This window comes from Poeciliopsis prolifica, unplaced genomic scaffold, assembly GCF_027474105.1.
Source record: "Poeciliopsis prolifica strain line A6 unplaced genomic scaffold, Auburn_PproV2 SCAFFOLD079, whole genome shotgun sequence".
Taxonomy (NCBI): Eukaryota; Metazoa; Chordata; class Actinopteri; order Cyprinodontiformes; family Poeciliidae; genus Poeciliopsis; species Poeciliopsis prolifica.
This window is the reverse complement of record NW_026562454.1, coordinates 670870-694771: the sequence shown is the minus strand read 5'-3', so window position 1 is coordinate 694771 and position 23902 is coordinate 670870. Positions and strand designations below refer to the sequence as shown.

Genomic DNA, 23902 nt, shown 5'->3' with positions numbered 1-23902 from the left:
TTCTGAAGGTTGAGCGCCGGTTCTGATCCGGTCTGCAGAGCTGGTGCACAGCTTTGGAGGGTGATGCTGCGGGGCGTTAATCCACCGACCTGCCTGTCAGCAGGTAGAGAGGAGCAGGATTACAGGCTGCAGGGCATTAATCATCCAAATTACACTTCAGATTACAGCACACACACACACACACACACACACACACACACACACACACACAGGCGCGTATACCTACATATACACGCACATACAGACACATGTTTGCATGACTATCTTTGTGGGGACTTTCCATTGACTTCCATTCATTTATACAGCCTAAACCATATCCTTACCCTTATTATAACCCTAACCATTACAAACCTAACCCTAAGAGTTCTTTGGTCCAGAGTCTCTGAGGAAATTAAACAGTTGAAATGTTTTGGTAACAAACTTTATTCAGATAAAAATAAATGTGAAACAGTTTTGCTAAAATCATCATCAATCAGATATGTTCTTCACTTTCAATAAAACCAACATCGAAGATTTAAAATAATTCAAACAAAAGACAGAAAACAGCAACAGCAACAACATCATCAGCGTAGAAGGTGACTTTCAGATGGTGTATCTGAGGAGATTCATCCAGAACCCAAAAACAAACATTGACAGAGAAAAACTTCAAGTTACTTTGTTTTTTTATGTCACAGCTTGAAACTGAGAAGAACCTTCTAGAAACAAGTGGAAACAGTCTAGATGAAAATGCGTGATTAGACATAAGCTCTGGTGGTTTCTGTATCGGTCCGGGCCGTGGCCGTGTAAACCTTCTTCGCCGGGTAACCTCTGCAAAACAAAACGCAGCGTTCAGAATGGTTTATAAATAATTTACCTGCAGTATCATGATGTAAACATGATCTGAGAAAAATAAAATAGCTCATTTACCCTTTCTTTCCAGCAGGTGACGCTCTCTTGCAGGCGCTACAAAGGAGACTTCCACCCAGGATGCAGAGTGAGCCTCCGGCCCAACCCATGTAGAGGCCAGCGCCGAGTTCAAACCTGCAGCAACAGAAACAGGCTTCAGGTGCAGTTCAGGCCCAGTTCAGGCCCAGTTCAGACCCAGTTCAGGTCCAGTTTGGTTGCTGTGAACTGGAGGAAACTCACTTTGCTCCTCCATACAGCGGGTCGTAGAACTCCTGAACCACCTGGTACCCGTACCAGGAGCAGGCGATGATGCAGCACAGTCCTGCAGCACAAACACCGTCGATTTACGGTAAATATTTGGATAATTTTGGACTCGTTACATCATTTTAAAGCTGATATTCCCAGTTGTTTGTTTCATGCTGAGAATCAGTTTCATATTTTACCTTTTGCTACTTTGATGAACTAAAGACTATTTCATTTCATCTTTAAGTCAAATTACAGCTTTAATCTCCATCATGATTTCCATGTTAAATCAACCCTAAATGTTTGAAAACTACAGTTGGTGAAAACATTAAAATTATGGTGATATATTGTCACCTTAATTGAATTTGAACTAATTGTTTATGCATCTAAAGAAAGGTAAAATTCATCTGTTTCACTGCAGCTTTAAAAATGGAATGAATGTGAGTGTGTGTGGGTGTTCGTGCGTGTGTGTGTTTACCTCCCAGGATGCACATGATCCCTCCAGTGACGGCCATCTTGGCCTTGGACTCCATGGTGGCCGAGCCGATCTTGATGCATTTGAGTCCGAGCAGAGAGACGATCATGCAGCCGAGGCCGAGCAGCAGAGAAATGATCATCAGAGCGCGACACGCCTGGACGTGAACTGCAGGAACACACACACACACACACACACACATTGAGGATGCTTTTCCACAATAAACTATCATTATGTGGCAAAAACCTTTTCCAAAAACAACTGAAACTAAAAAATTATGAAAGAAAATATAAATCAGTTTGAAGTGAATATCAACTTTTTAGTACATATATGAATGGCTTTATGTCTAAATTTGATTAATCTGAGTTGTTTCATGTTAGTTTATCAGAAATTGATCATAAAACAAAAATAAGTCAAATTTGGTAAATTTTCTGTTTGAGATAAATTTAAGTTACTCTACACTTTCAATGTTCAAAATAAGGTCAATTTATGCATCATCACTTTGGTTTCTTTTTCAAAAAATAAAAAAAAATGTATATCTAGTCAAGACTAATAATGAAATATAATTTTTATAATATTTTTGTGTCAAATTTAATCTATAAAAAGTGAAAGTCAGTGAGAAATTTACTACTTTAATACAAGTAGAGGAGGTTGAAAGGTAAAATGTTAAGAAGCTCCAACATTGGAGGTTGTTTTAAAGTTTTAAGGAAATGTCTTTAATTCGTTGTGAATCAGAATTTATCTGCTTTTAAAGCAGGAGGAATTTAACAGCAGTAATTTATTGACAAAATGATTGGCTGATCATAAAAACCGCCGCGCCTTTTTACGACTCGCCGAGAGTTTCAGGAGAGAAATGTTGGCATTTGGTTTCCAACAACCTGAATGTTGGTTTCACTAAACATTTCTGAAATTTAAACTACATAATCAGGTGAATTTATGAAAGTTTCCCAAAACCGTAAGAGTTTTAAGCTAAATGTGGAAACAGAAGCCAAGATCTTCATTTAATGTTTTCTGATAAAAACTCAGAATAACTTCAAGAATTAATGACGTTTTACATTTTTAACACATTTAATATGTTTTACAACCTAAATCCTTTGAATATTTTTTTAAATATTCAAGTTATTTTTTTCTTCACTTTTGTTTTCCCTCCATTTTACAACCAGCAGGGAAAGACGTTCAAAATGGCGTCCAAAAGAAAACCGATCCAAGAGCAGGATGGAAAGAACAAATAAAAGCATATTTTAACATTTTATTCAAAAGTATAACTTTTGTTTAGATTATTTGCTATTTAATTTGAAACAAAATGACAATCCAGTTTCTAATCTTTCTGTTTTGGGTGGGAAACTTCAGACTCTGAAATCCCCCGACCTTTGGACCCTCGACCTGGTGCCATTTGGCTGAACTGACCCAATTCCTGTTAAGCTTTTAAAGAAATCCAGCCAGCTCATCGTTTATTCAGGAAATGAAATCCACCAATAAACTCAACAGATTTTAAATGTGAGGACAGATTTACCAACAAGCTAATTACATCAGCTCCTCATTTCAGGTCATCACATAAAGCCAGCAAATAATCAGCCATGAAATGACCTAATATGGTAGAAATATGATAAAAATGCCAAATTTCAATGTTTTATGTTTTTTGCTGAGAGACTTTAAAACTTGTGTCTACAGTAAACAGTTAGCTGATTGCTGATCTTACCTGGGAGGGCCAGCATGGACTCAAAGTCGCGGCAGTTGGCGATGCCGGCGCTGTTCTCGGCGCAGGCGTGCCACAGGTTCTCAAACTGCCTCTGAGAGACGATGACACTGCCGGACACCGTGGAGATCTTCCAGTAGTCGTTAGCCAACGCCGAGCCGGTGATCAGAAAACCAATCATACACATGACGAACCCCACTGCCTCCACTGCTGTCGACATGGTCGCAACGTTTTTGAAAAACCTCTCAAATGAAGAAAACAAGAAGAAATCCAAGAACTAAAGACGATCTGAAGGAGCCTCTGTTGGAAACCTGAAGGCAGAAAGTAAGAGCAGCAAGTCCAGAGGTGAAACCTTTGGTGGGTGAAGTTTGGAGCGTCACTGATGCCTCCGTCAGCTAATCTGAATCTGAGGCTCTATGAGCAGGACTTTGGTCTCAACCAGGGGCCATAAAACGCAGGGCCACTCCCTGTCGGTCCCTTCATCTCTAATACGGCCACAGGAATGACGATGATGAATATAATGATGATGATGATGATGATGGTGATGATGATGGTGATGATGATGATGATGATGATGATGATGATGATAATGATGATGATGGTGATGATGATGATGATGATGATGATGATGATGATGATGATGATGATGATGATGGTGATGATGATGGATGATGATGGAGAGTCTTCAGCCACTCCTCAGATACTCCTATAGAGACTGGATGTCATGGTGACTCAAACAGGTTTTCACCCAAAAACAACTAAAAAACTGCAAAGTCAGTTATGTTGCCATGGCAGCCACCGCTACGGAGACACAGACAGACTGGACAAACATTTCAGGGTCTCTGGTTCCCAGTAAAACGTCTGAAGTCGTCAGAAATATTTCTGAAACATGTTCAGCGTTTTAATCATCAAAACCTGAAACCAGAAACAGCCAAGCTGACCAAGATGGTGGCAAGATGGCGCAAGATGGCGCAAGATGGTGGCAAGATGGTGGCAAGATGGCAGCAAAATGGTGGCAAGATGGGCGGCAAGATGGTGGCAAGATGGCAGCAAAATGGTGGCAAGATGGCGGCAAGATGGTGGCAAGATGGCGGCAAAATGGTGGCAAGACGGTGGCAAGACGGTGGCAAGACGGCGGCAAGATGGCGGCAAAATGGTGGCAAGATGGTGGCAAGACGGCGGCAAAATGGCGGCAAGATGGTGGCAAGATGGCAAGGCGGCGGCAAGATGGTGGCAAGATGGCGGCAAGACGGTTTTCTTTCAGTTGGACATAAAAATGACATGTAAATCAACATTATTGGTATTTATTAAATCAGTAATATTGATATTTATCCGTTTTCACTCTGACCTCCGTCATTTGTGTTTATTGAATAAGTGAAAATGTGGGTTAGGGTTAAGGGTTATGGGTTAGGGGTTAGGGGTTTGGGGTTAGGGGTTAGGGGTTAAGGGTTCGGGGTCAGGAGTTAGGTTTAGGGTTTAGGGACCTTTACAGATTCACCTGAGGAAAGAAGAAGTGAGATGTTGTCATGGAAACAGTGACGTTTCTCCTGACCCAGAAAAACTTTAGACATAAAACTGATGATGTCATCATAAAACCTCAGGATAAACTAAATAAATGGTCTCCAGCAGGATAAAGGCAGCGGAGCGGGTTTGGGTTCAGGTTCTCCGGTGGTTCTGGTCTCGGTGAAACTCAGCAGCCCAGTCAGCAGCTGTTATGGGTTTACTGGTTTTATGGCAGCTGGCGGTTAATGTTTGCTCACCGTCAGAGTGCAAAGTCTGACGCGTTCTGATCCGACTGCTGAGGAAGCTGAGTGACCCGGTTTCAGTCGGGTCACTCAGCTTCCTCAGCAGTCGGAGGAAGCTACTGATTCTCTGATTCTGACCAGTTTGGTTCTGGCCTGGTCAGGTGGTTCTGGTCGGTTTCACCTCCTAAACGGGCGTGGCACCACGGCACCCTCTACTGGACACCAGGGCAGCCTGACGATTGACCCTTGACCTCAGCTCCTTTAGAAAACGAGTAGCTTTAATTCCTCTGTTTCCATTTCAGTTTCATTTTGTACTTAATAACAGAAATAATTATCTGAATATGTTTTAGTTTGATCAGGAGATTGACACAAACTGTTTCCATAAAATCAATAACACGATTAATTTCCCTCATTAAAGTATTTCTGACTTCGTCTGGATATTCGGAAGTTTTTCATGTTTTCTTTGTAGCGTTTTTGTGTTTTTCATGTTTTTTCTTCAGGCTACAAAGCAAACATGTTTACAGACCTGAATAATAAAGTGATCTGAGATAGGAAAGAGTCTGAAAACTGAAATGTTTCCAGTTTCACAGAATGAACAGATTTTTAATTCACTTTAACTTCATTCTCTCATTTCCACTCAGGTCAAATTCCCGTCTTTCAGAAACGAGTCGATTTCAGCAAATCAAGCCTGAGGAAAAACCTGAAGGTCAGAGGAGAAACCTGCAGGACTGGATGAAAAACAGAGACGTTCTATTCTGACAGAGGATCACTTCGCAACTTTTACCTAATGAGTCCAAACCAGACCGTCCATTAAAAGACAGCCAAAATATTAACACTGAAACAATAAAATAACAATAAAATAAATGATGTGAGAAACAGGAGGAAATAAACAATAAACTATGGAAACATCCTAGTTAATGGAATAATTAAAATATAAAGAATGAAACAATGAGGAAGAACTGGCCAGAGGAAGACATTTATACACATTCATTTCACATATTTATGATAAAAACTTGGATTTTGTCTGATGACAAAAAAAATCTAAATAAAATAAAACAATTTTCTTGGATTAAAAGCTTCCATAGTTTGGTGTGAAAATGAAATAATTATTTCAGACAAAGCAGAAATCCTTAATTCATAAAAGCAGTCGGTCAGATTTAATGTTTTAATGCTCAGCTTATAAAAAAGTTGCGCAGGAAGTAAAAAGCCGTTGTTTTCCTTGCAAGTGACTTTTAGACGACCAACAAGAGCCTTTCAAATACAAACATGGAAAATATAAAGTCAGAAGTTTGAATCAAAAATGTCACAGAAAATCTCTAAAATTGAAGAGAAAATGAGAGAAATGAAAACATGAGAAACATTTGGTTCCTTTAAATCAGAACTGAAAACATGAATCGGTTTGTTTCACTGAGTCACAGTGAGTCTCTGCTTCCTGTGGAGACGCTTAAGAATGTGTGAACATCATAATCTCATTTGTTCTCTGTGAGGAATCATGATAAGAAATCCATCCAGTCAGATCAGACGTTTTAATGGAATCATTTCCTCCCCAGTAAAACCATCATGTTGACTTCACTGGTTCAGCAGAAGCCGATCTGATCAGAGCAGAAACTGATGAGTCTCCGAGCCGCTCGAGAAACGCGTCGAGAAACAAAACCAAGAAGAAACGCATCACGACGACGCGCCCGAGCCCTGAGCTCACTGCTGCAGAAGAGGTCAGAGGTCACTGCTGCAGAAGAGGTCAGAGGTCATCACTGCAGGAGAGGTCAGAGCTCACTGCTGCAGAAGGTCAGAGGTTTCTGCTGCAGGAGAGGTCAGAGGTCATCGCTGCAAAAGAGGTCAGAGGTCACTGCTGCAGAAGAGGTCAGAGGTCATCACTGCAGGAGAGGTCAGAGCTCACTGCTGCAGAAGAGGTCAGAGGTTTCTGCTGCAGGAGAGGTCAGAGGTCATCGCTGCAGGAGAGGTCAGAGGTCACTGCTGCAGGAGAGGTCAGAGGTCACTGCTGCAGGAGAGGTCAGAGGTTACTGCTGCAGGAGAGGTCAGAGGTTACTGCTGCAGGAGAGGTCAGAGGTCACTGCTGCAGGAAAACAACAAGAATAAAGAAAAAACAACTTTATCTGTTCCAGCTGCAGGAGAGGTCAGAGGTCAGGGAAACCGGGAAAACTAAATCAGGACAGAATCAGACTTGAAATATGTTTTTAATGATCATTTGGTGTCAGTGAGGGGAGAGCAGAGCAGCAGCGTTTCCTCTGATCCGTTCAGGCGTGTCTCCATGTGAACCGGAACCGGCAGCTGAAGCCCTGAAGGCTTTTCCAGCCGGTTGGACCAGATCTCCGTCTTTACGTCTGTCCTCAGCATCTGGGCGGGTCACATTTCCTCAGCGGATCTCAGCAGATCTCAGCGGATCTGCCGACTCCTCTGCCTCCCCCAGGCTGGACCCGAGCAGACGATGGGTTAGAGCGACGCTCCGCTGGACATCAGACACGTTTCTGTCCGCTCTGTGGGACGCCGTCTGCTGCCATGGCGATGAGGAGGCTCATGATGGTCGTCCTGCTGGAGTTCAGCAACGGTGAGCAGAAACCAGAGCAAAGCAGAAGATCAACATCAATACATGGTTACTCCTGCTGCAGTTCTTCATAGCATTATTAATACCACAAAAAATAATCTGCACAGAAGCTTAAATATTACTGTGATTTCATATTAGTGAGATATTACTGGGCTGTGAACATGAAATCATAACTGCTCTGATTGAAGAGCAAAACGACTTCAACATGTTTTTACTAAAGTGAAATTAAAAATAGAAAATAAATGATCTGAGTTTTAGCGACAGATCAGTTCGATTTCTACTGTAAAAAAACTAAAGAATAATTATGAAATCATGTAATATTTAATATTAGAATAACAAAGCTGGTCTATAACACAAGAGGTCTCACTTGAATAAACTTTAGCAAAAAGCAAAGAAAGCTGAGAAAAGTAACTAGTTACTGGTTCTGTGGGTTCTGGTCGTGTTGTTCTGGTTCTGCTGGAACAAATCAGAATCATTTAAACTGAATTCAGTTCTGCAGATGTTTCATCCATCGGCTTCAATTTACCACAAAACATTTGACAGTTTTTCATTCAACTTATTGTTCAGCAGAATTAAATGTTTTACTAAATGTTTGTGAGGAAGAATTTATATTTTTAAAGAGCAACAAGATCTGAGTCGACCCGACTGAGTTTGGCTCATGATGAAACTCCCTGCAGGCGTCGGGACGCTGCCGGCTCCGCAGGCCGTCTCCATGGACACGGTCAGCAGGAGACACGTCCTGCGCTGGACGCAGCCCAGAGCATCATGCAACTCCACCGTGCTTTACTCCGTTCAGTACCAGGGTGAGTCAAGTCACCAAACCTCTGAACTGATGAACAGAGAGAAACGCAGAGAGCAAATAGATCTGCATAAAACAGAAAAATGTTTCCTGTCATTAATGAATCATAAATATTAATGATCAAATCTGCCTCCAGCTTTCATTTTCCTCTCTTTATTTATTTTCTAATAATACATAAATACAAACTTATTGACCCATAATGCAAAAATAATAACTAATTTCTATGTTGGACACAATAAATGAAACCAGCTTTTTTTCAGCTGCTCTGTTTGCAGAGCAGTTTGGTGTTTGAGTTACTATTTGCTCAAAGACAGGATACATATGAGTGAGTGAGCGAGTGACCAGCAGCCTGACTCTGTTTATGTTTTAGTTTTGCTTCATATTCCAGCAAACCGACCCGACCTGATGGACGAGGCAGGTGAGTCACAGCGAACAGGAGGCCAGAGGATCAACGTTGGGCTGGCAGCCGTTTGCATGCCTGACTGACAGCTGCAGCATCCTGCAGGGGGAATGCAGATCAACGGCTGTTGAGCAACGTTGATCCTGAACCTGAGACCAAAACAATTAGAGCAGAAGAGCAGCCAGGATCACTGAGATTCTCTTAGAATCAACTGATGGAGACTTCAGTGACTGTAACCAGACCGCAGGACGTCGGAGAGTCAGGCTGTTTCTGAGTCACTTTGTTTCCACCTGTTTCTGTTTTCAGGGAGTTTGAGCTCCTGATCAGGAACGGCAGCTGGATAAACGCTACTGAGTGCCAGAGGATCCCCCTCACCAGCTGCGACCTGACCTTTGACCTGGGATCTGACTCCGACTACAGCCTGCGGGTCAGGGCACAGTGTGGCTCCAAGATGTCCGCCTGGACCAGATTTCTGTTCAACAGGAACAACAGTAAGAGTTCTCAACCGATACATTAAAGATGGCCGCCACAGCTCGATGTTTACTGTGGTAAAGATGGCCGCCGCAGCGCTATGTTTACTGTGGTAAAGATGGCCGCCACAGCGCTATGTTTACTGCGGTAAAGATGGCCGCCACAGCGCTATGTTTACTGCGGTAAAGATGGCCGCCACAGCGCTATGTTTACTGCGGTAAAGATGGCCGCCACAGCCATCTTTACCGCTGCAGTAAAGATTTCTCTGCAGGTCAAAGGTCGTATGTTCAGGCAGTGTGATCGTGTCTCTCTGCAGTCACGCCTCCGGTCCCTGAGCTCAGGTTGACGGCAGCGGGCGCCGTTCTGCTGGTTTCCGTCAGGAAGTTTCCTCTCACCGCCGTTACCACGGTCACGATGTGGAGGAAAGACAAAGGGCATCAGGTTGTTTTATTCGTCTTTATTCTCGTTTCATCTTCATTTCTTCTTTTTCTCCCTCAGTTTATTTCTGCAGAAGTTGGATAATCTTGGAGTCTCAGCCTGCAGCTGTTTTCAGGCAGCATGAACTGAACCGTTTCTTCTTCATTTCTGTTTTTCAGACTAAAGTTTACTCCATGCCAGCAGACCAGGAGGTGCTGCAGGTCGCCGCCCTGCAGGAGGGAGCGGTGTACTGCGTCAAGGCGAAGGTTGTCCTGAATCAGGACGTGCAGAGTGGGTTCACCGACAGCCACTGTGTTTCCATCACAGGTTTGAAAACTTTACAGAAACATAAAACCAGGTGAAACAGCAGCTGCAAGAATAGATCTGTTCTGGGGTTAAAAGTCTTTATATCCAAAGAATATATTTTGTAGTAACAGATTCATTGATGGTTTCTACAGTACAGATGTTTTCACACCTGATAGTCTGGTAGAGTTGGTTTGATTGGGACCAAAGCTGAAACATTTGCTCCAGCTGCTGCGGTTCTTCTTCTCTCTGCTTTGACTCAAACAACCAAACGATTTGAGCAACCAGTTCCCCTCCTCGCCTGTGGGGGCGCTGCACCAAGAACCACTGGATGAAACAACATGAAAAACTCTGAAGACGCTGACCTCGACATCCTTCTTCACAAAAACTAAAATGGATGTGTCAGATTTTAGCGGTTGGAGGATTTCTCTCTAGTCTTCGGTAAAATAACACAGGACATTTGTCCTGCTAGCGCTAGGCTAGCACCTTTGTTTCGGTTGTAATTACCCAGAATGCCCTGCTCTGCAGTCTTATTTGTGGAGTGGTCTCAGGTCCGCTTGGTGTTAGAATTCAAACCAAACTGAAGTTCACTTCAACTGAACCCAAACTGAGTTTTGGACCAGAGTTCGATTAGCATTCACACTGCGCCGAGCGAAGCGGACTGAACCGCTGGTGCAAATCTCCTTAGAAAACGGATCAGTTCCCATTTGGCTGTGCTTTAATCAGAACCGTGCCTGGCTCTCCTGCAGGTCCTGGCGCTCCGGCGTGGAAGCCCCACGTGGTGACGGTGACGGTGGTGCCATATTGGGCCTCCTGATCGGTTTGTTCTGGTCGCTCGTCCACTGTCGACCCGACTCCTGTCGACCCGACTCCTGTCAGAAGTATTTCCAGAAAGAGCCGCTGCCGCCGTCGCTGGTGGGTCTTCAGAACCTCCACCTGCAGATTTAACTTTTTTATTCTGTTTTTATTCACCAGACAACAAAACTGAGATTTTCACAGAAATAGTTCTGGGTGCAAAATGTGAGAAAATTTGTATGAAGAAAAAAGGCCAAAATTTTTGAAGACTAATTTTCTAAGTCTGACAAGATTTTATTTTTCTTATTTTTAAGTTTTAAAACCGACATATAGTTACATTTTGGGGAATTTTCTCCTAGAGAAAGTTTTTAGTTCTAAAGGAACAAAAACTCTTGTAATGTGTGAAATAAAATAAATAGTGTTGGGGAATTTGTTCCTTCCAGGATTTAAGCAAAACAAAAGTAAAATCACTTAAAGGCTCAACCAAAAACAACTTAAAAATATATTTTTTCTGTTATACTGATGGAAACAGGATTGATTCAATTTTGAACACCAGATTTCTTCTATCCTCCGCTGCCGTTTATCTCTGAATGATGCTTTTCCCACTTTAGATTCTGATGTTTCTCTGCTCAGACAGTTTTGTCTGTTTTTCTCTCTGTAATCAGAGAAATGATGCTGTGATGCAGAAACGGTTGGATGAGCGTCACTGCTGCTTGTCTTGGTGCTTCCTGCTTTGTGAAACTGGTGTAGAAATTCAGCAAACAGCAGGAGGTCTGGATTAGATCTGAATTTATTTCATAATGTTTGAAGTTTTGCAGCAGGTTTTTTGGTCTGTGTGCAGAACGGAAACGTCGCCGTCCGGATTGTGATTCTTCAGGAGGAGCTCTGTGAGGAAACGCCCCACCTGCTGAGGGGCGGGGCAACGTGACCCCTGCGTGACCCCAACTCGGCGCTGCTCGACCTGCAGGTCTAAACGAGCTGGAAGGCGTGCGTTTCGATCCCCATGGAAACAGCCGCTTCCCGGTCCGGCGGACCGAAGGAAGCCGACCTCCAGGTTCTGCTGACTTCTGGTTTAAAACCAGGCTGCATGAGGGGAGAGGAGGTCAAAGGTCACAGCTACAGTTCTCAGCAGATTTGAGAAAAAGAAAATACCATAAAAAGATCAGATAAGAGTTCCTGTTATATTTATATACATGTAAAACCTAACTTTACCTGATGAAGAACGAGGATGTTTATGTTAATTATATTAATATATTCATGGTTTCACGTCAGATGAACACTTTAGCAGGTTTGGGTTCAAACCGAGACGTTTTGATGAAGGAGAATTTAAACTGTTTTATTTAACGTTCGGTTCTTCTGCGTCTTTTTATTTCAAAGATTATTGTTTTATAAACTGCTTCTTGTTTTGTCATGAAAAGATTTAAAGAAAATAAAAAAATCATTTTAGGTTTTGTTTCCTGATGCAGCTAGTTACCATGGCAACAGCAACAGGAAGTGATTTGTTGCCCCGTTGCCATGACAGTCTTGGATGCTTTTCTTTTGTCTTTATTTCAGTTAATTTTTTATAAATCTTTTTTTACCCCAACTTTCTGTCCAACTAAAATATTTTCTGCTTCCATTTGATCAACAGTTCCATCAAATTTAGACTTTAGATGAATGAGTTAAACATTCATGTTGGAAAGAAAATCTTTCTTTAAATGCAGAATAAATTATAATCTTTCTTTTCTGAGGTGTAAAAGATTTTTCACCAACAATGATTCTGAAAATATCACAAATGTATGTTTTTCATCTCGATCTGATTGAAGAAACGTAAACTTCCTAGAAAAAATGATGCTTGATGTTGGAACGCTGTGAAACTAAAACAATAATTTGTAAAAGGACGTTTTTCTTCAAGTTGTTTTCTGCACTGAATTTAAAATAAATGTGTTTTTTGTGGATGTTGAAATGTGTTTTTTATAATGAAGTATAATTTTGTCCATATTAACTCAAGAACACTGATCTATGTCAGTCAATAAATGAAGATTTTAAATAAACTGCATGAAGAAACGATGGAGATGTGTTTTGTATTTTCCTGATATTTTGATAATTTATGTTTAGTGATCAACCCAAGTCCATGAGGACTGAAGGACTCTTTACCATCACCCTAATCTCAGATTGACATTAGAGGAAATGTGTAAAAGGTCAATTTAAACCTAAATCTGCCAGTATGAATAATTTGGGCTTTACTGTGCAGAGACTTCTGGAGGAAGAGGAAATGCCGAGCAGGAAACACCGCCCCCTGGTGGATAATAAGGACGTTACGTCAAGTAAAATATAAAGTGTTGTTTTTATCAAATGATTAATAAACATCATGTTTTTTCTGTTGGATTAACATGCCTGCAATACTTTACAATTAAATGTTCTTATACCTTGTTGGATCATTTAAAATTTAGAATGAATGGGAATCAAAATTTAGTAAAATCTTCTAAATATTGTTCTGATAATTAAAGTTGTAAATTCAACGTGCCATGCAGATGATAGCTTAACTTTGTAAATATTGAAAACATTGCAGTAGAAATACTTTGAGGGTTTAGCACTAATCAATACTTAATATACATAAAACGATCAGATTTTATTTTCTACACTTGTTTAGTTTTTAACTGGAATTACATCATGTAGCTGAATGTTATGATTCCTGCACCATGATCAATGACTGAAGGTGTGCTGCCACCTAGTGGACAAAAGAGGAACTGAACATAACTCAGTGATGTGAATGAAAGCTGAGCTGAACTACATGGTTTGTTATTGGAGTTTATTACAAGTAAACATGAGAATTTCTTCTGCAATTTTAATTACATTGATTTATGTCAGTAATTTGACACAAACAGAGAAACTCACGTTTCAAAACAAACTTTTGTCAGCAGTCATGTAACATCATTTTCTGAAAAGCAGCTTCAACATTATCAAAATACACAAATGGTTCAAATTACTCTATTTAGAAATTCAATGGTATTTTTGGAGAAAACGTTGATTTCATTCTCTCAATTAAATTCAGTTTATTCACAAAATGCCAGTTCATAACAACATAGTTTTCAGGGACTTAACAAAAAAGTGAATTCAAACTAATTATCCAGATTACATGGATTCCAACCCAATTCTAGTTATAAAGCAGTGTAGTTGAGTTCAGTTTATTTAAATTAGTTTAAAAGCTTTTAGTTTTTACCTCGCCAAGCAGATTGCATTGACTTGTTGATTTACAGCATTTGCTCCTCCTGACAGTAAATCTGATACTGAGTTTGTTAACTTTACAAGAATCTCTCCTACTAAACATTCAAATAGAAAAAACAAACAAAAAACTCTGATTTCACAAGAAGAAACCTCCAGCAGAAGCAGAGCCAGACAAAGCTCTGTGTGGAGGTGATCATTATGTCAGTGGCTCTTCTGTTTGCTGCCATTACCATTTATCTTTCCCAACAGAAATCAACATTCACACAAACTTTAAAAATCCTTATTGTGAAACCTTGCAAAAAACAAACAATAAAAATAATGCAATGAGAAAAAAATCTCTGCACAAAAAAAGGACAGATTTTTCCTTGAAGTCAGCAAAATAAAATAAAATAAAATCTACATTTCTACCCAAAGTGAAAAGCAGTTACACAGAATCATTAACAGCCCAAGACACACAGCAGACGCCTGTCTGATCACGGTTCAGTGTTCACAGATTCACCAATTTGCTGATTTTTATGGGGAACATAACTGCAAAGTATTTAAAGAAAGTCAAAAATATTTGTTAAAACATGCACTTTAGAAATCTGAAATATTTTGCTGTAATTCCACTTGAAACATTTGATACACGATTGGCTGATATTTGCAAAGCAACCAATGCAGCAGCACCTTTCATTTTCCCTTGCACTGATTGGATGAACCCAAATGAACGATGAAAAGGAAGACTGTGGATAACGCCAAAACTGTTCCTCCTGGATGTATTAATGAATATTAAGGGATATTTAGTGTTTGAACTGTAAAAATTGAGTTTTTGGGTGGGATCTTAGATATTCACTTTGTCAGTGTAATGATGTTATAGCGATGCAAGATTGCATACACAGTAAGTGAGAGTGTTATTACCCATAAGTTGGACATGAAAAACACAGTGATTCCTGGTGTTAACACTCCCAACATCTTGGATCTTCTAATACTGTGAAGACGAACTCGGAAAGGCTGATCTCAGATGTGAATACATTCTTCAGTGAGATGAATTCAAGCCAATTAAACCAAAGAACAACATTCACAGCAGCTAAGACAGTTGTAGTCACTGGGTTTGATAGAGTGAAAAACACTGTGATCATCACTGTCATCGCTTCTGAAATCTTAGGATCATCTAATGCTGCTGGGAGGAAACCTGGCAGTGGAACAACATTCAACCAATGCAGACTAAATACTGCAGACACAACAACCAACAGAATTGTTCTGCGGGAGTTTGACTTGATGAAAAACACAGTGGCTGTCAGTGCTAACACTCCACAACACTTAGGATCATCTAATGCTGTGAAGACTAACTCTATGAAAGTCTTCTCAGATGTGAATACGTCAGTTAGAGTGATGAAGTTCAGCCAATTAAACCAAAGTACAACATTCAGAGTAGCCAAGATAATTGTGGTCAATGAGGTTGATGCAGTAAGATGCACTATATTTAACACAGTTGCTACTCCTGATATTTTAGGATCATCTATTGCAGATGGGATGAAACCTGGCAGTTGAACCATTTTAAACCAATGCATGCTACATACTGCACCCTCAACAACATACAGAATTGTTTTGCGGGAGTTTGATTTGATAAAGAACGCAGTAAAATACACTGTTAAAGCCCCTGATATCTTAGGATCGTTTAATGCTGCGATGACCAACTTTGATAGGTTCCTTTCAGAAGTGAATGCATCACTCAGTGTGATGATGTTCAGCCAGTGGAGCATCAGAATTACAACCACAAAGATGAACAGAGTTATGATCAGCAACAGCCACGTCTTGAGAGCCATTGCAGATTCTTCTTTGTTGTCAATCTGCCTGGAGTCAAACAAATGGAAACAGCAGCAAAAATAAAATGTCATCCTATGAAACAGTAACATGTTTTATTATTGCACCATCTAATCAGTTAAGCAGCAGATACTTTAGGGTAGGATGTTATTCGACATGCTAGCCTAAAATATTAGCATGACTAATGCTAACACTGACCTAGTCTATTTAGTATCTAAAGGTAAGCTGTTATATCAAAAAGTACTAAAATGCTATTTTTAGCCACAAGGCTAGTCTTGTCATGTGAGCTATCACTACCATGTTGACTAACATTGGCTTTCTCCATCATGAACATGAAGTCTTTATAGCAAAATTAGCTAACATGATGATTAGCATGAAGGCTATTGCTAGCATGTTGACCTCCAGTAACATCTTCCATCCAGTATGCAAGCAGTCCTACATAAGCTACCATTACCTAATGCTCATTTTAGCTTTGTTGCCATCATTAGCATGTGGACTATCAGCTAACACGCCATTCAGCATGAAAACAATAGTGTATCAGCTAAAATTAGCTACAATGCTAAGGTTAGCTAAAATGTAGTCAACAGTATGTGGCTATCACGCGCATGCTGACTAATGTTGACTGACCTCCACTCACTGTTATATTTAACTCAAACCCCAAGGTGAGTGGGGGGGTCGACTTACCCCCACTTTATCCACTGCAGCTTTACAACTGCAGTGGATAACTTTTATAAAATTGTTTTTTTTTTACATATTTCTTAAAATTTCCACTATGACACTGATCTGTAACAAAAAACACAAAAACATTTGTTCTGTCTCTTCCCTGTGGTCATCAGCAGAAATAGAAATGACTAACTAAATTAATACTAGATGTTAAATAAAGAGGAAATAACCTGGCAATTGGGTTTCAATAAAACAAACTGAATATGAAAATTAAATTACAATTAGCTTGAAAAGGAATTACTTTAGTGAAGATATAGAGAAACTAACCTTTCTTTTCTCTGTTTTTCTCCAGTCTGTGGTTTATGTTCTCCTGCTGCTAAACTGTATTCATTCACAACAAACAAACAATTTTTTCACTGGATTTCATAAAAACTCCTGCAAAAGAGAATTTAAAGGTAAAACTTTAAAATGTAAAAAAAAAATAAAAAATAGAAGTGAAGATGCGATAGTTTATATACTTACCAGCATTCTTTTGTCAGAACCGGAGGAAGAGTTCTGTGTTTATTTACTGCAGCTGCATTTATAACCTCACAATTCAGCTCAAAACAAAAATGAAAGAGCCAATTAAACACACACACAAACATGTTTTTGTGGCTATCTTTGTAGGGACTTTCCATTGACTTCCATTTATTTCTACAGCCCAAACCTGACCCTTGTCATAACCCTGACCCTATCCAAAACTCAATTCACACCTTAGTCCTAAATCTGAGCCCTGACCCAAAAACAGCATTTCCCCCAGGCTTCGGTCCCACAAGGAGCAGTGAGTCCTCACAACGTGGGACATCAGGAAAATGGTCCCCAGAAGGTATTACAAACAAACACACACACACACACACACACACACACACACACACACACACACACACACACACACACACACACACATTTTCATTTCTTAGATCTGCCAACTCTTTGGGGAAAAAACAGTGTAGCATTAAGCAGGTTATGACAAATTAACCAAATGAATTTTAAAATCAATCCTGTGTATCGACATAGATAAACACAGGACGGAGGTTCTATCTTATTTCAGGTTAGAATCCAGATTGATCCAGATTGATCCAGAACCGAACCCCAATGCTGGAGAGGATCACAGTTAAAGGTGTTTTGGGATGAGAATTAAGATTGCTACTCTCTGCAACTCCCACAAAGACAAACAAAGAATGTTTTGTTGCTGATTTTCTGCCAATCTGAGTCTTTGTGCTGAATCCTATAAAAAGGACACAAATGGAGCACGGCGGCTTCTGCATCATTTGTGACTATTTAATCATTTTTAGTTATTTCTGACTCGTTATGTCTGGTCTGAAATGAAGGCTGCAGCTCGTAGCGCTGCTGCAACATGAAGCTCCTGGTTTGAATCCCAGGCAAACGGTGGTGTGAGGCGTTCACATGTTCTTCTGTAAACCGCAGTTCTCTCTGGTTGCTGGAGTCCAAAACCAGACAGGCTGGTCAGTTGGTTGTTGGTTCTGTGATGAAAAATTAATGAAACTTGTTTTTTTATTAAAAGCAAAGTGGATGTACAGATCATTTAGAGAATCGTCCATTTTAAATCACTGGTTTGTTGGAAATCATTTTTAATTTCCTTTTGCATTGCACTCATTTACAAACATTCATAAAATGCTGCATACATAGAATTAGATTTTTGAAAATAAATTATGAGCTCCAATTTAATTATTTTAGTTATTCTGAAGGCAGTGCTTACATGGTTCCTTTAAAGTAAATGTCTTTGTGATTTAGTTTTTGGTAAACTAACACGACAGCCTCTTTGATTCGGTTCCGACCAGAACCGAAGCTGGATGTTCTGCAGGCTGATCAGCATTTTTCTAGTTACTGTTTACTTGTCATTTGATTCCTCAGAACTTTTGTTTTCATTTAGTTGAAGTTAAAACCTCACTATCATTTCTATTGTTGGCAGTTTCTTTTATTTGAAGGAAAATATCAGGTTTAAGTGAAGGACCAGCATGTTAACCCCACATGAGCTGCCTGCAGTCCACGGCTGTTTAAAATACTTCTGCAGAGGAAGAAGCACAATTTGCTGCAAGATGCAAGATTTTTCATTTATTCACAGGAGCCATGCTGTTGCAGCCAGAAGGTTGTGGGTTCGATTCCTGGCCCGAGGTCTTTCTGCATGGAGTTTGCATGTTCTCCCTGAGCGTGGTGGGTTTTCACTGGCAGAAACATGGATGTCAGGTTGATTGGTCTCTCTAAATTGTCCTTGGTGTGATTATTTGTCCTGTCTGTGCAGCTCTGCGATGGACTGGTGACCCGTCCAGGTGACCCGTCCAGGTGACCCCACCTCTTGCCCGGATATGGGAACCAGCAGCCCTCTTGACCCCATAAGGGAGAAGTGCAAACGATAATGTATGGAATTACAGCTTACTTATAGTGGCAGCTTACAAAGGAACAAAGTTCCCTCTTTTCCCACATGGGGGATCTGATTACAATCTATTGTCAGATCACAAACAGTTGCCTCCAAAGGTTCCAGCAACATCACAACTTTGTGCCACTAAAAAGCTGTAATCCCTGTAAATAAATGAGAAATCTTTCAGGTTTAAAGATTCTGCTCTGCAGAGTTATTTTAAACAGTCCTGGACGGCAGGCAGCTAAATTAGGATTAGCACTCTGGTGTTGGGATCAGAGTTCATAGAGGAACTGAGGTTGGAGACGAAGCGATCTGGTTCAGGACCAGCTTCTTTACTTTAATATTACACAGTCAATCCAGAAATATTACATTTGTAAGAATAGCAACAGTTCATTATAATATTACTCGAGTAAAAGGAAAAAGTGGGTTTTGGTAAAACTACTAAATGTAACCAGTTGCTGCCCTGTCCCCCTACTGGAGCCTGGTTCTCCTGGATTTACGACCAGAAGGAATAAACTCTGAAAATGTTCTGAAGGTGAAATGTTCCCACATCACTAACTGCATTTCCATTACAAAAGCAAACAAAATGTTACTAATAAGAAACTTAAACTCAAATACGTTTGATAAGTCATTTGAAAACATGCAGTTCCATCATCCCACCACTTCCTGTCGTTTCTTCATCATTTCCTCCAGTAGTAACATCCAGCTGTTGATCATCATGTAATGTAAAAATGCAAAGTGTTTCCAAAAATGATGCAGTTTTGGGAAACATATTAACTGTAATAAATGGAAACAATGGTGTCTAATTTCAGTTTTCTCTTCGGTTTCTTTCTCAAACTGATTTTTGTGTTGGACAAACGTCTCCGTCCCGGGACATGGAGACGAGCCATGGGGACGAATGTCTCTGTCCCGGGATATGGGGACGAATGTCTCTGTCCCGGGACATGGAGACGAACGTCTCCGTCCCGGGACATGGGGACGAACCATAGGGACGAACGTCTCCGTCCCGGGACATGGGGACGAGCGTGGCTGTGGACCCATCATGTCCGCCAGCGGCTCAACAGACAGGAGATCAGATTTCAGACCAGTTAGTGTGAAACATTGTGGACCTGTGTCTCATGCTGCTGTGAATCAGACGGTTCTCTGTTCCTCCGTTCACCAAGCGTCGCTGTAAAGGCTCAGACCGCAGCTTTCATTCTCATCACAACAAAAAAACTATCAACTTTTTATAGGTTCATATTTATAAAACTGTTTTAGGATTTTATTAGCTGAAACTCTGTATTTATTAATCTCATCTCATCTGAGTGCATCATGAGAATAAAGAAACTTTAAAATTAAAAAAATCAGCGACACACTTTGTTGAACATCTTAACGTTATTTGACACCAAACCAGTCAGGAGAAACATCCAGAGAGCAAAGAGCTGAAAACCAGTGAAGCATAAAGTCGGATTAGTTTCTGACATCTTCTCTGGAAACTCATTTTCTCCTGATTTGTTTTCATAATCGCTCATTAAACTCAGAGCCAGTCATGCAGCATTCCCAGGAAACCATTCAGACGTTCACCTTCATGCCTGAGTCATCATGTCATGATCAACCTGAACCTAAATAAAGTTTATCAAAGTCTAACCTGGAACAAACCTGAAAATAAATATCTGAGGCCAACAGGAACCTCATGGTTTTTCTGCCTCCAACTACCAACCTTCATCTCAAACACCGAATCTCTGCTCAGTTCGTTTTTATTTTTTATCAGGCTTGAGTTATTGATCAGGCTGTGATACTTTGGACTGAAGCCAAGTCAGCGATTCACTGAAATGAGCATAATAATAATAATAAAGATCATGATAATATACTTATTTGTAAAGTGCTCTCAGTATGTTTCATGTGTTGCGGTTGTGGAATGGTGAGGATGACGCAGTGAACTCAGGTTAGTAGATTGAAACGATTTAATGAAGAATAAACACAAAATCCAGGCAGCACAGGTGAGCAGAAGGCCAGGAGCTCAAAACTGGAAGCAACAGGCTACAGAGAGACAAGAGTAAAGACATGAGACGAGGACCTGGCAAAGAGACACAGCTGGATTTAAATAGACAGAGGGATCGAGGACCAAGACACAGCTGAGGTCAATCCAGGGATAGACGAGACAACAGAGACTCAACCCACACAGAAACCTAAATAAACTCTAATCCTTACAATATGTGTTATTGTAAGGATTCATTAGTCTCCTCCCTCAGTTTCCCAGCATGCACTCTGCCTCTACTGTCCCTCATTTGCTTCTGTTGGATTTCAGTGTTAAACTCCTCTTCATCACACAGCTGGCTCTGCATTTGGGTCATAATTAACACTCAGCCTGAGACACAGTGAAGACCGAAGCTTTAGCTTACAGATCTTAGCTCTTCTGGCAAATCATCATTTCTATTAGAAAAATATTAACGAGGCTAAATAATACAACCGAACAGAGATTTAAAGTCCCAGTGACAGATTTCTGTGAGCCGCCTGCTTTTAGAGATCAGGCCAACTAAACCTTCAAACACAAAGTCAGTTATAAAGTCGGCCTTCTGTCACCTGAAGAACATCTCCACGATTAGACGACTAAAGTCGCAGCAAAACATAGAGAAATTCATCCGTTCATCCAGAACCAGAAATCAATATGTAGAAGCAGATTTCAGCTTCTATGCACCACAAATCTGGAACAAACGTCTAGAAAACTGAAAAGCTGCAGAAACACTGAGTTCCTTTAAATCAAGGCTAAAACCTGTTAGTTGCTTTGGATTGATCAGAACTGGATCATTAATCAATGTATTTGATGTGCATTGATGATTTTTCGGAGGGAATTTAACAAAATACGTTTGTTTCTTGTTTCATAATTAATGAATCTTATTATGTTTTTATAGCGTAAAACACTTTAATAAACTAACAGTGAATGAAACCAGCAGCAGCTTCTGCTCATGTTTTCTTCATGTCTCAATGAAAACACAGATTTATTTACCGGGTAAAATTTAGACCAGCTGCAGAGACAACATGTTGTCTATGAGCACCAGCAGCCTGACTCTGTTTATGTTTTAGTTTTGCTTCATATTCCAGCAAACCGACCCGACCTGATGGACACGAGCAGGTGAGTCACAGCGAGAGGCCAGATCGTTGGCTGGCAGCCGTTTGCATGCCTGACAGCTGCATCCTGCTGCAGATCAACGGCTGTTGAGCAACGTTGATCCTGAACCTGAGACCAAAACAATTAGAGCAGAAAGAGCAGCCAGGATCACTGAGATTCTCTTAGAATCAAACTGATGGAGACTTCAGTGACTGTAACCAGACCGCAGGACGTCGGAGAGTCAGGCTGTTTCTGAGTCACTTTGTTTCCACCTGTTTCTGTTTTCAGGGAGTTTGAGCTCCTGGTCAGGAACGGCAGCTGGATAAACGCTACTGAGTGCCAGAGGATCCCCTCACCAGCTGCGACCTGACCTTTGACCTGGGATCTGACTCCGACTACAGCCTGCGGGTCAGGGCACAGTGTGGCTCCAAGATGTCCGCCTGGACCAGATTTCTGTTCAACAGGAACAACAGTAAGAGTTCTCAACCGATACATTAAAGATGGCCGCCGCAGCGCTATGTTTACTGCGGTAAAGATGCCGCGCCGCAGCGCTATGTTTACTGCGGTAAAGATGGCCGCCACAGCGCTATGTTTACTGCGGTAAAGATGGCCGCCGCAGCGCTATGTTACTGCGGTAAAGATGGCCGCCGCGCTATGTTTACTGCGGTAAAGATGGCCGCCGCAGTGCTATGTTTACTGCGGTAAAGATGGCCGCCGCAGCGCTATGTTTACTGCGGTAAAGATGGCCGCCGCAGCGCTATGTTTACTGCGGTAAAGATGCCGCCGCCGCAGCGCTATGTTTACTGCGGTAAAGATGGCCGCCGCAGCGCTATGTTTACTGCGGTAAAGATGGCCGCCGCATCGCTATGTTTACTGCGGTAAAGATGGCCGCTGCAGCCATCTTGGACAGTTTGGTCAGCAGAAAAAGGAAGCTGTGAAGAAAATGTCCAATGAACAGGTGCACCCTGTAGTGGAGGAGGCACTGCAGCTATTGACCCGGTTCTGATCTGGTTCTGACCCGGTTCTGATTGGAGGAGGAGTCGGACCAGGAAAGGTGGGGTGTTGTGGTGATGCGTTCACTGACTGCTTTCATCTCTTCATTATTTTTGCTTATGTCCAGATTCACCGTTTTCTTCTTCTGGTGCTGACTGTTTATTGTTTTGCAGTGAAAATCACAGACTTAGTTTTGATGCATTAGAAATATTTTCAGGGAATTTCATTGTTAAATGTCATCGTGTTTCCCGGGTCCGGCTGACCGAAGGAGGTCGACCTCGAGGTTCTGCTGACTTCTGGTTTTAAACGAGGCTGGTTTACCAGCATGAAGGGGGAGAAGGTCAAAGGTCACAGCCACAGCATGTTTGTGTTGTAGAGACAATAGTAAAACCAACTTTACCCATCCCGATGAGAACGATGGTATGTTTTGTATTTTCCTGATATTTTGATAATTTATGTTTAGTGATCAACTCCAAGTCCATGAGGACTGAAGGACTCTTTACCATCACCCTAATCTCAGATTGACATTAGAGGAAATGTGTAAAAGGTCACTTTAAACCTAAATCTGCCAGTATGAATACTTTGGGCTTTACTGTGCAGAGACTTCTGGAGGAAGTGGAAATGCCGAGCAGGAAACACCGCCCCCTGGTGGATAATAAGGGACGTTACGTCAAAGTAAAATATAAAGTGTTGTTTTTTATCAAATGATTAATAAACATCATGTTTTTCTGTTGGATTAACATGCCTGCAATACTTTACAATTAAATGTTCTTATACCTTGTTGCATCATTTAAAATTTAGAATGAATGGGAATCAAAATTTAGTAAAATCTTCTAAATATTGTTCTGATAATTAAAGTTGTAAATTCAACGTGCCATGCAGATGATAGTTTAACTTTGTAAATATTGAAAACATTGCAGTAGAAATACTTTGAGGG

General features: G+C 40.9%; 1 protein-coding gene and 1 pseudogene across 1 annotated transcript; one reads left to right on the top strand and one right to left on the bottom strand.

Annotated features, from left to right (window-relative positions):
- Nucleotides 1-403: 403 nt before the first annotated feature.
- Nucleotides 404-3564, bottom strand: LOC129352718 (claudin-15-like). The gene is made up of 5 exons (XM_055021831.1): nucleotides 3303-3564; nucleotides 1607-1771; nucleotides 1126-1207; nucleotides 907-1020; nucleotides 404-807 (listed from the first exon to the last, which is right to left on the bottom strand). Exons 1-5 carry the CDS (start codon nucleotides 3517-3519, stop codon nucleotides 735-737), a joined length of 651 nt encoding a protein of 216 aa, XP_054877806.1. The 5' UTR covers nucleotides 3520-3564; the 3' UTR covers nucleotides 404-734.
- A 3864-nt stretch (nucleotides 3565-7428) lies between these two features.
- Nucleotides 7429-12153, top strand: LOC129352729 (interleukin-20 receptor subunit beta-like; annotated as a pseudogene).
- The last annotated feature ends 11749 nt before the right edge of the window (nucleotides 12154-23902 follow it).